General features: G+C 40.6%; 1 protein-coding gene across 3 annotated transcripts in view; it reads left to right on the top strand.

Annotated features, from left to right (window-relative positions):
- Positions 1–1,669: 1,669 nt before the first annotated feature.
- Positions 1,670–12,393, top strand: part of ctnnal1 (catenin (cadherin-associated protein), alpha-like 1) — a 48,248-nt gene continuing 37,524 nt past the window's right edge. For all 3 annotated transcript variants that reach the window (XM_010791651.1, XM_010791649.1, XM_010791650.1), the window contains exon 1: positions 1,670–1,992. In XM_010791651.1, the coding sequence (XP_010789953.1) occupies positions 1,897–1,992 (96 nt within the window). In that variant the 5' untranslated portion in view covers positions 1,670–1,896. The remainder of the gene's footprint in view (positions 1,993–12,393) is intronic.

Raw genomic sequence — 12,393 nt, 5'->3', positions numbered from 1 at the left:
CCACTTGTAAAGTTAGAAATAGCCACTGGAGCCACTTGAGGATACAAAGAATTTGGCAATAGTTTGGTCTCAGATCCAGGCTGCAATAAAGTAGGCCTATTTTGAGTCCTATTATGGATACCATTCACTGCCTCACAAAATAAGAAGAGGAAGGATGTGTTAACCAGGCTCAAAACATTTCTCCTCATTATTGAGAAGTTTTACAGAACTTCTAATGCAGACCATTTACACACATTGGTGATAGTTAACTGGTTTAGCAGCACTTATTAACCTCATATGAGCATGCAACGCTAGATCATCTCATCCCCACACAAAATGATTCCACCTAAATAACATCCATAGAAGTCATCGTAACCTCCAATCAGTCAGTTTTCAAAATGAAATTTCATCCTGTTTCTTTCTCAGGCTCAAGTATTATTTAGCAACAATTAACATGTTTGCCTTTACCATGCATCAACAGACTCACAGTTCTTCAGTATTGCTGATGTTTTTGTTTGTGTCCCTTTTGGTACTCTGCTATTTTGAGATCCACATTGTGAAAGTAGTCTGGGGAAATTCTGAGAGATGTGGAGGTGGGGAGGTGTTGACGGTTGGTGATGGGTAAATGAGGAGATAGGGATTTATATCCTTCTGCTGAAATACAATATGAAAAAGTAATGAAATTTGTAACAAAAAATGCACATCTATGTCCATCAATCCACAACTCAGAGTCTCTAATTGAAATGCTGAGTTTTATTGATGGGTTCACTCTAAGCTTCTGTAAACAGATTTTCTGCACTTGTCATTTATTCAAAATATGTCTGCAGAGGATAAAGCTCTTCAGAGCAGGAAAACATCCAGCCAGATCTGTGTGTTCCAAGTTGTTTAAGATATCAAAACATCAACAACCCTTTTATATTATTGATGTTTGTTTGCGATTTTGCAGATTTGATCCAAAACCAGAACCATATGAAATCCTAAACAAACTCTTTGGAAGCACTTTACTTATTAAACCTTAAGGGTCCCCTTCTTACGTTTCGACCCTGCTAGTTAGATCATGAGATTGAATGCGCAAATGCACATAATGAAGTTGGTAACTTTTAAAGATTGGCACTGCATTCCAGTCAGTGCGGTTGTCCCAAGTGGCTCAGTGCAGCCCAAATTTGATTGGCATATCTGGTGTGCATTTGGAGAGGATGATAAGGGATTCTCAGACTCCAGGGGATAATGTGGGATTCTTTGTCTCAGGGATCAAACCAAAGCTGCGCTGCGAGGAAAGCATCACTCATCATCTCTCTCTGGAGGGCCCTGCAGCAATTTGCATTACTGATTGATACATTTTTAAACTAAAAAGTGCAAAATAACAATAATAAAAGAGGTTACAGATTATGTTTACATCAACAGTACTTGTATCAACATAGGTCTGATTTGATGACATTGCTATGCATTACACAACTCATATAGTGAAGAAACAGACATATCAAAATTAAAGCAATCATAACGATTATAATAAGCAAAATGGTAAACTGAACTTTGGGAAGCCTTGAGCTGCACATGAGCCAGCATGAGCACCCGAAAGTGTGTGTGCGTGTGTGTGTGCGCGTGTGTGTGCGCGCTGTGGTGTGTGTGCGCGCTGTGGTGTGTGTGCGGTTGCCCACAGTGCTGTGCTGCAGTCCGCTCCCTGCCGGTGTTCAGTTAACTACATGGACATTAGCGGCGCAGCGACACAACCACCGAGCCAGAGTGGATTAAACAGCGTGTGTGCGGAGAGTCACTCGGTAAACGACTGTGTAACCAATTCAGACATCTTGTACTGCCATAGCAAGTCCGTTGCACCGGTTTACATCTGCGAAACAGCCAGGGAAAGGCTCTTGGTAAACTCAGTAGTGCCGTGCATTGTGTGGCAGCTCGGCGGGAATGGCTTCATCTCCGTGCGGCAACACTAACTTTGATTCCGGGCTGGAAATCAAAACTCGCTCGGTGGAGCAGACGCTTATTCCTTTAGTATCGCAGGTGAGTGCCATATTAACCCAAAAAAACAAGTTATAATGTTATTTCTGAGTACTTTAAAAACGCTTTCACAACACCAGCCGTCTGCGCACACATGAGGCTAACTTTGACTCTGTGTTTACCTGTTTGTGTTCGCATGTTTACCTCTCGTGATGTGTTCAAAGACTGTCCCATGTGTGGTTTAGTTTACGATTCTTTGTACTACTGTCACTGCTGTTATCAGTAATGGGGGTGTATTACAGTTTACTGCTACTGCTAAATCGACTTATTACAAGTCGCACGCTGCAAAGTGCCTATAACTGTAAACTTTTAACATGAAAGACAGCCACTGTGATAAAAGTAGACTAAAAACTGGTTTTGTTGTTTATAGCAGAATCTATAACATTATACTGACACTGTATGGGGAATGGGGAAGTAAAAATGGGGGCAATTAAACCAATGATCAACCATCCAAAAACACAATTAAACCACTGTGATGTTAATCCCTATTTTGCTAGACTCATAATAAAAAATAATTAAAGGGCATAAAAGTTTCCCAATAAGTTGTGTGCTGCCCTTTGCCAGTCCTGAACTGCTGTCTGACTCCCACTTATCTAATTAGGCCACTTTGAGGCACGTGTTTTGTTTTTCAATAAACAGAAGCAGAAGAAAGACCCACTTAGCCACTGCACTCTTTCAGGAACTCTTATCCTGCACACTTGAAACAGTCCATAGCTTTAAAGCATAGAGTTTAGGTCAATGAGTTAATTAATCATTTTATTGTTTAGTGCAACAAAGTAGGGGGAGAACTCCTAGGCCTGATTTGTTAATTAGTGATTTAATTTGAGGCTGTTTAATTTCCATTTCGATGTATTTGGCAAAGCCTCTGCTTTTAACATAAACATGGCATGTTGTTTCCTTGGAGGTGGGCTGCATCCCCTTGAATAAGCAGTAACCACCAGTCTTATAAATGCTAATTTCCCCTTGTTTCGAAGAAGGCTAAATAGTGAGAGACCTGTAAATGTACTGGTGTTTCCACGGAGAGACAGTGGAAGAGAGCAGAGCCTCACGGGGGAGTCTGGACAATACGGTGATGGAAGGTCTCTGACACTGTCCCTCCCTCTGTGAACGCTGAAAGCCTGCATCCTCTCTCATGGCACTAAAGGACAAAAGGTCATCCTGTACTGAATGGATATGGGTTGGTTATCAGAACATAAGATAGGAGATGTGCTTCTGTGCAGCATTAAGTACACCGAAAATAACATTTAATTTGTATACAGTCTGAGAAATCAAGGGTAAATTCACCAATTACTGTAAGAATATTTACAGTAAGCATTCCTGCAATATTGTGCAAAAGCATCCAATAGATCTGCTGCCCTCTGGGTTACTTAAAGATATTTATGCTGCAGTAAACGCATGGTGCACTCCTGCTGATAAGGACTGGCTGAGCTCCACCGTAGTATAGAAGACTTTTCTGAATACTTTTAACAGCATTCAGTGTAGTGAGCCTCAAGGACAATCTTTTTCTAACTTCTTTTTTTCTCAATGTGAGGCATGTCCCCATAGCAACAGAGCTCTGCAATGCTGAAAGAAACAACATTTCCAAGGGGCTGTTATCTCCGTAATGTTTCTTTGTTGTGGCTGTGATGTCATCTGGAGGACGGTCACTCAGTCGGAGCTGACCGGTACATTAGTCTCACCTGCTGTGAGTGCTTTTCATGCAGTGTGGTCATTGCACTCAAATCACTCGCACATTTACTGCAAATATGCACAAGGCTGTAAAATCGATTAGAAAAACCAAGTGGAAAATATAAATATATGCAGATATTCAAATTGTTTACTAGATATAATTGGTAGTGATCCGTAATAAAAATAAGTGCCTTGTATGATTGTTGGGTTAATGTCCGGAAGTAAGCGTTGTATCCTACTGTTTAATAGGATATAGAAAATGAAGGCATCTTAAGCCAGATCAATCCTTTGCTTTTATGTGCACATCATGTATTTGCCAAAATAAATCTGTCCAACTTGTGTTTATTAGAAAGGCTGGCATTGAATTCAGCAGTGTTACTCTGAATGCAGCCTTAATGTGAGAAAGATAACTAATTTAAGGAGTTAATGTAACTTGAGTATTGCTTTACACTGGCTATAATTGAATCATTATAGCCAGTGTAAACACACTAAATGTGCAGGCTGTTTTGTTCAGCTTTTACTTTGATGAAGCTCATGTGTGAGTGTGTGTTTTTGTGTGTGTATGCAAGCTTATCTGCTGTAGGGGTCATTAGATAACTACCAAGGAGGAAATGAAAAAGCTATGTCAGTGAGCAAAGCTGGTGTGTGATAAGGTATCATGTACAATATCCTCTTTTTTAATTTCTCTTCTCCTCTCCCTTCTCCTCTCTTCTCTCTTTCTGTCCTCTCCTTCTGTCCCCTCCTCATGACGTTGGTATCCTCAGGCCTCTGTTATCAGCTTCACTCCCACCAGGGTGTAATTATAGTCCTGGGAGTCCCCCGGCCTTGCACCATATTCAAACACGCTCGCAGACACACAAGCATTCTGTCCCGCTCACCTCTTCTCTTGTCATGCTTGTATGTTCACCTATTTACTTCTGGGTGTATGCATTTTCCTTTTTGACAGTTGGCCTGAATGTCAAGCACATTTCTTATGTCAAAAGAATTAGCTTGAACATTTTAAAGCCTCAATTAAAATCAAGCCCCATTAAATGCGTTGCCCCCGGAATTCTTTTCGGAAAAAGTCCAAGTTCAGGCTGTTAGTTAATCAAAGAGACGTCTTCATTTGAAGGGCAAAGCACCTTTGTGGCCGCTTCGGGCACCTATATAGTAGCGGTATGAATAAATGTGTAACGTGTTTGACACACAGATACAAACTACGCATCCTTGAACAGGTCATGGCACAGACAGGCATGCTATTTTGTGAAAAACATGCAGACTTCCCGTTGCGGTCATTTGTGGACATGGGTGCAGTTGGTTTTGCACATTTATTATTACAGAACCACTGATCCAAATAACTTCTTATTTCTTTTAATATCAAACTCATTTTACCATCTACTTCACACTTTTCAAAACAGAAGGGGGTTCTCGTTGATTTGACTGAAATACTCTTCTCAGCTACGAATTCAACAATGCGCTTTTTTGCAACTTTCTCCTACGCCATCTCTATTGACTTGCATTATAAGGGTCATGGTAATTAATTTCTCTTGTGGTGGTTAAAGAATCTAATGTGCATCACGCAGAGAGAAGAGAAACTAAGTGAATATGTCTGCTGTTGTTTATGCATCCTAACCTGTGATGTACTCTGAAGTCAGCTGGAAGGCAATAAGCGAAAATCTGGCTGCCTTCTTAATCAATCAATCAATCAATGTTTATTTATATAGCTTTTCCCTGAGATGTGATTCCTGTTTTGATGTGGTGATTAGTGGAAATAACAGTTCTGTTCCTGGGGTTTTATAATTGAGGTTTGTTCCTAGTAAAAACACACCAGCCCTGTCTGCGGGCATGGTGGTCCTCAGGCTGACGAGGTGTAAGGGTGTTGTTTTGAGGTAAAGATGTGTGGGAACGAATAAGGCCTATGTAATATCTGAGACTTTGATCAGGCTGGTGAGCATTAAACACTTGTGACACACAAGCCTTGTGATGCAAAGCTATGCCAGCTCTGTAATGTTTTTGCAGAGCTAAGCCAGGAGTTTCTTAAAAGATTTTCAACTATAATTGGGCCTGGAAAATCCGTTTTCTGTCCAAGATTGTTAGCGTCAACCTTTTGTATAATGCTTGCAGGGGTTCTGTGGTGTTTGAATTGTTGCTGTCTAATGTGCTAAAAGCACGTAGGGTACAAAAAGCTTTTCCAGGTTTAATCTGCTCACAAACTGGATTGAAATGGCATATTTATTACCCAAACAAAGCTCAGTGGAAAGTTTGAGGATGAGATTTTGCTAAGAGGATTAGCATTTTGCAATATAAATTCTGCATTAAACACAACGCTGTCAAAAAGCTTTGCATAAAATCACTACACAGAGCTCTGTAAACATGACCATCAATCAAATGTCCATCCCGTCTTTCTGGTATTATTGGAAATGCAGTTGTATTGAGGCACTAGGCACTATTTCCCTCTTAATGTTCCCGTTCCTGTGGACGGGTGACATGACAAACATCCGTCTAGAAAAGTTGTTTTTTATATCCGGACAGAGAGGCATTACTGTTGCCACAAGCCCTAACAGATCTGCTTCCTCCAGCCGTATGATGATAATGAAGACAAATGGGTCCCTGGCATGAAGGTGAAACCACATGAGACTTACAGTGCGCCAAAAGCGTGCATGCGTGTGCATACACATTCACAGACCAACATATTCCAGCCTCATGGGAAGTGTGTGTGTTTGTGTTAGGTAAGGTGGGGGATTCCTGTGTGGTTTGTGTGTCTTTGTATCTGCATACTTTGGTTTGTGTGATTGTTTGCTCATGGACGACAGAAACAAAAATGAATGTGTGGTGCCGGTGTTTGAGGTTTTCATCTGTGAAAGCATTGCTTTCTTTGTGTGCTGTGTTTTGCCACCATGACTTGTCACCTTCAACCCTTTGAGGCCTCAACCAAAACAACAATGTGTCCAATGATTACAAATGTTCAACCCAGGTCATGCTGTCACAACGGGGCCACCATTTTTCATGTTTTGCAACTCTCAGTGAAACATTTTAAAGAATGGCAAAAATATACATTCACAATAACCCATTTGCCTCTGCGGGAGTCATTTTTTTTTTGCGTGTTATTATTTGTTTTTCTCCTTGGATTCATCACCAAATACACTTTATAAATCACAGTGAGTCTGACATAATTGATGTCTAAATGAGGATGAGGCAAGTTCTTTCTCTGTGGTACGTAGTATACAAAGGCAGTCAACAACCCCGTGTCATCATCAAGTTGAAATGAGATGTAATTTACTCAACTCTCTTTCTTTTCTAGTTAAGTGCCTGCATTAGTCAGACAACTTTGTCAGTTTTGAGAATTTAAATTCCTTCTTATGACTAAACTCATTCACCTAACCCTACCACACACACACACACACACACACACACACACACACACACACACACACACACACACACACACACACACACACACACACACACACACACACACACACACACACACACACACACACACACACGTAAGCTGTTTGCACATGACCAGTCTTTCTCCCTTGTCCTCCCCCTTTTGCTCTTCCCACTATCAGGGGAGTCATTACAGATTGCTGTTCTCTTTAAGTGGCGATAAAAGGGTCTGTCTCACTTGTCGATCTGTTGACCTCTCCCTGGCTAATATACTTCCACATGAGATTGTTGTGTGTGTGGGTGCGCACTCTTGTGTGTGTAAGTAATTGTACGTGTGCGCCCGAAACCTCCAAATAACCCAGCCTGAAGGGATTGCTCACCTAGAGAGAACATCAGAGTTAATTTAATGGTGAAAAAAGCTATCTCACCCTCTGCCATTTAAGTTATCTGAAGGCGGTGGCTAATAGCGATACCGCTTTTAATTGTCTCAATGAAAGCTTCTGCCTCGGAACAAGAAGTATTGCTAAAGCTGAGAGGTTGATAAAGTATTGATTAGACATCCTTCCCATTATCAGAGAGCTTAAAAGGGGCACAGTGTGCTCACATAGCTCAGAGTCTTGTGTTTCGTGTCAATTGAAAATGAGAGCAATTTCAGGGACCTGCTCTCTAAAAAAATAAGAAAGGTCCTCTGGTGGTTATATGCCTCTTTGTGTTTATTGGCAATTAAATAGTCATCTGATAGTAATTGCTTATAATACAAAATAAAAAAACAGGGGATAAATCTCTTGGTTTGTAATCCTGTGATTGCTATAGATTCTATCTTATTCGTCTAACTTTTCTGTCTTAAGCTTGTTCAGCCTCTATGTATTCATATCAAGGTTTCTCAAAGGATATTAGAGGCCTTCTAGTCTAGTATGAAGTGGCTGTTTGGCCCATTACCAGCCCGTATTTCCAGTGTCTTATAGTTTATGATGATGAGGTAGTGATGAGACGGCTCATTTTGAAGCGTTAGCACACAGGAAGGGATCTCTATCAGTGGGAATGTAGTGCCTAATGTAGCATGGTGTTTTTGTGTTGTCCAGCTTTTATCTGGCAGCACCCTGTAGATTGAAACAGATGCATAAACACAAGCCCAGAAACTCAGACCAGGACATAATTATTGACATAAATTACTCTGTTGTTGCACAGAGCCCATCTGTGAACGTCAGGGAAACAGCACAACAGTTTCTCTTCCAGACTGCCTGTAGCAGTACATAGGTAATAACAATCATAAAGTATGTACCTGACATGATAAGAAAGCAAAATACAGTTTGCTCTGAAGTCAATGACTATTATTATTTAAATTGGCTTCTTGCTCACGGAACTAAAAGCAGGTACCTAGATGTAAAGATGGACAGAAATAAAATGTGTTACTGGACAGAGTAGACCGATGAGTGTGAAAGGAAAGCCCTCTTACTGTAATCTTGTTGGCATGTACACTTCCACTTGTCTTGTCATGTTTTGCCAGAGATACCACACAACGTATCTATATTGTCTGCTGCCTGGACAACCACAGGTAAACAGATCAGTATTTGGCAGGCAACTGTTTGTGTTGCATTGCTTTTTTCTTGGCGGTTTCTTGGCTCAGTGGAGAGATAATTCCGGTCTAGAGCACATGACATTGTCTTGATTCATGCTGTGGGGTCTGGGCCTTGCTGGGAGAAGCTCTGCAAATCCTGGAGAAATCAGGAAACCTTGCCAGTAGTAGGGTTGAACAAAAGATTGATAAAATACTTTACACCTTGTCTTCACTGAAAATAATACACTTCTCTCGTTGCCCGGTGTTTTACAAGTACTTAACTGTTGACCCCACAAACATAGACAAATAGACACATATTGATACTGCAACATGACAAAGTTAATCTGAATCTATTTTGTATTATTGGTCTCTGTTTTACTTTGATTTGGGGGATTTAGCTACAACGAGACCCCTTTTTTGCCTATATTTGGTAACATTTTGAAAATGTGGCACCAACAAAAGTATGAAGAATAAGCTATGAGCTGTCATGTTTGCAAAGTAATCCATGGATGTTTAAACAACTAACCTCTTTTTGTTCTGGAGTGTTTTTTAAAGGATTTATTTAAAGCAGATTATGGACTTTAAATCATGATGAATGTCACAGATAATACAAATCCTCAGAATCACTAAGTCAGGCTAAATCCCAAATATACGGGTATTATGAGTTATGACTCATTGTTGATTGAAATCGGGGCAATTGGACTTCAAGGGTTTGGTTTTATTAAGTACCTTGTTTCACTTTCTCCTCCCAATGTTCCCTGTTTGCGCTCCCTGAGGAGAAGTGCCTCACAGAAAACCTCTGCACTATGCAACAGCTTTCAAACTCTTATGTATTTTAAGGTCATCCAAAAGAGAAATCTCTGACAAACTTCCCAAAGCTCTCGTAGTCATCATGTTTGTTCCTCTCTCCCTCTCAGCATTGCTGACTGTATCACAGAGGAATCCTCCAGTCTGGCTTGTATGTGTTAATTGCTTTATTCTAGCGTCTTTGAACTTCTCCCCTCTCGATAATGAGTTATTATAAGGAGATGAGGTTTGACATGACAGAACAAAGGGAGTGTGAAGGACAAGGAGAACGCAGAATACAAAACGTTTTTTAGAATTCAGATTAGAGAAGTATTTAAAGTTTGCTATGTTACTGCAACCTTATTATTGTTACTACTCTATACTGTCAATGTGAGAATGTAATTTTTGAATACTTCTTTATCACAAATGTATATCAATGTTGTTTGATTTGCAGTTGTTTGATAATCTGTAGTGTAAACTGCAGAGTAAAACTTTGAGTAGTCATACTGATCACACACGTTTATGATGGGACTCGTGGGTGTTGTGTGAGGAAGTATCAGTATGTAAGATGCTATAGCACCTTGTTGGTATGCCTTTCGCCCTTCCTCTGTGGCTCTGCCCAATTTCCTGATTATGTTTTCTTGTCACACTTTACTCTCTTGCATTCTGTCTTCAGCCTTGTGCTTCGTTTCTCCCCATTTCTCTCTAAGCCCAAATTTTCTCCCGTTTAATCTCAGTCTCTCGAGAGACCACTGTCCCTGTATCACCTCATTAATTATGCAGCCTACGGAAAGTGTGCAAGTCGTGCACAGAGCTGAAAAGTTCATCCTCACTGTTTCTCTCAGGATCTCTTACTGATTTTTTCTGTGCTGTAAACTGAGTCATAATCCTCAGCACTGCACCTATTCTGAGGAACAGCAGTGAGAACAGCCTGTGACTAGCACAGCTACATTCTGCTGTCCCTTTCTTTGACAGAGAATTCCTGGGAGTGAACAAGCTGATGGTATTCTTACCATCTATTGTCTGACCGACACATATCTTCAGGGGAAATGTTTTTGGAAGCCAATGCAGTGTTGCAAACACAATTGTAAGTCGATATGATCTGAAATGTTATGAAAAGACCAGGAATAGGACAATAACCTTTAATACCCATAAGATTACACAGTGTTGGTAAGCTGTTTCCGAACAAACAGGTTTTGTTCTAAAAGACTTTGCAGGATGTAGCTGGATTAAAGTAGCTAGATTTTCTCAGGCCATTTTAAAGTAGTCTATTCAAATGGCAGCTTCAGTTGAGGTATTAACAGACCAGTAACAAGAAAGAACAGACGCAGCTTTGTGACTCCTCTTTAGATTGTCTCATTATGTAAACCAGTACCAAGGTCACTCAAATTGGACCAAAAAAGTATATCCATATCAACAATTTAGCCTTATCTATTTGTCCCAGACTAACTACCATCACTAAAATTGGACACTCAACTTGTCATTGTTTCTGGGTGATTGGACATAGAGGTAGCCCAGAATGTGTGTCACACACACACACACACACACACACACACACACACACACACACACACACACACACACACACACACACACACACACACACACACACACACACACAAACACAGCTCCCACCCCTATACATAAGTAAAAGTCTCTCACCTTCTATAAATAATGTTCCGGTTGTTCTGGACCTTCAATGTTATTTGAAGGGCCTAACTTTTTTTAGCGTTGGATATATAACAACCTGTGTTTCTATATGAGACTTGATGATTTGGAATTATATAAATAAATATCATGGGTGCGACTTAATTTCCGTGTTTAGATTAGATCAATGTTTCTGTATGAAAAGGCTACTGGAAGTGGTGCAGGTAAATGGTTATTTTAGTTTTAAGTAGATCTTGAAGTGAAGTTCAAATACTTGTAGACATAGGAGTGTGTCATTAAGTGAAAGCATAATGCCTAAGCCCCCCATGAGTATGTGTGAGAGAGTTGGTGTGTCACAACACAGGCCATTATGCAGTCTCAAGTCAGGGGGGCTGCATTCCTTCACAGGGATCAGATTTCGAGTTCCTACAATGTATAATAGATGCTGTCTGAAACTGTGTCTATGTATTGTTTATAGTAGCATCACATCTAGGGTCAAAGGTCATAGTCTCAAAGTGTGAGAGGATACTGGCTGGTATGCATGAGTTAATGCCTTTCCCCCCCAAGGGCTTGAACTTGGCCTTGCTTCATTCGCTCACCCCTTCCATCAATGAATCATCCTGCTCAGCCATTATCCCTCTGCTTTGAGGGTTTTTGATGTTCGGTTTGACACACCTCATCAATTTATTAATGCAGTCATTCACATTTTAAAGTCCCTCTCTTCTGAGATGTCAAAGCTTCAAGACCACATTATTAGAAATATCTTTTTTTTGTCCTTCTGGATGAGGATCAGTCTCGCTCTGGGGGAAAGTTTGCAGTCGTGTTGACTTTCTTCCACACCTGACATCTTATCTTCCCATCTCCCTCCTTTCATCTGTGAAGAATTTTTGAGAGGCTCAAAAACTGGCGGGGAAAAACATCCTGGAGGTAGGTTGTGAGAATTATTTAAGCGCTTTCATCAGACACTTTTTATTTGATTTGTGGCTCAATAGGCGACTCAGAAACGAGGCCCATTTTTCATTGTCACTTTGATTCTTCATTCAAGAAAAACAAACCTTATTATATAAAATTCAAGCCAGTGCCTTTGTGTCGGGTGTATTTGGTCAGTCAGCCACTGCAGTCGTTCTTGTTTTCTAAACTACAGAGCATGCCATCGCCGTGGTAGGCTGTCACAGACCCTGGTTAAGCCACTTTCACACACCGTTCAGCGCACACTATTATTTGTCCATTACTTGTAATTACCCATCATGATGACTGATGGAATGTTTTCGAGGCTGAGTTGGCAAGCAGTTGGGATTATCCTGTTGAGGACTTTATATAATTACCCAGTCATTAAACACGGCTCAGTGTGAAGACAACCTCGGGGGGGGGGGGGG

This window comes from Notothenia coriiceps, unplaced genomic scaffold (genome assembly GCF_000735185.1).
Source record: "Notothenia coriiceps isolate Sejong01 unplaced genomic scaffold, NC01 NC01_scaffold00035606, whole genome shotgun sequence".
Lineage (NCBI taxonomy): Eukaryota > Metazoa > Chordata > Actinopteri > Perciformes > Nototheniidae > Notothenia > Notothenia coriiceps.
Note: the sequence above shows the minus strand (reverse complement) of the source record. Positions and strands in the feature narration are given on the sequence as shown.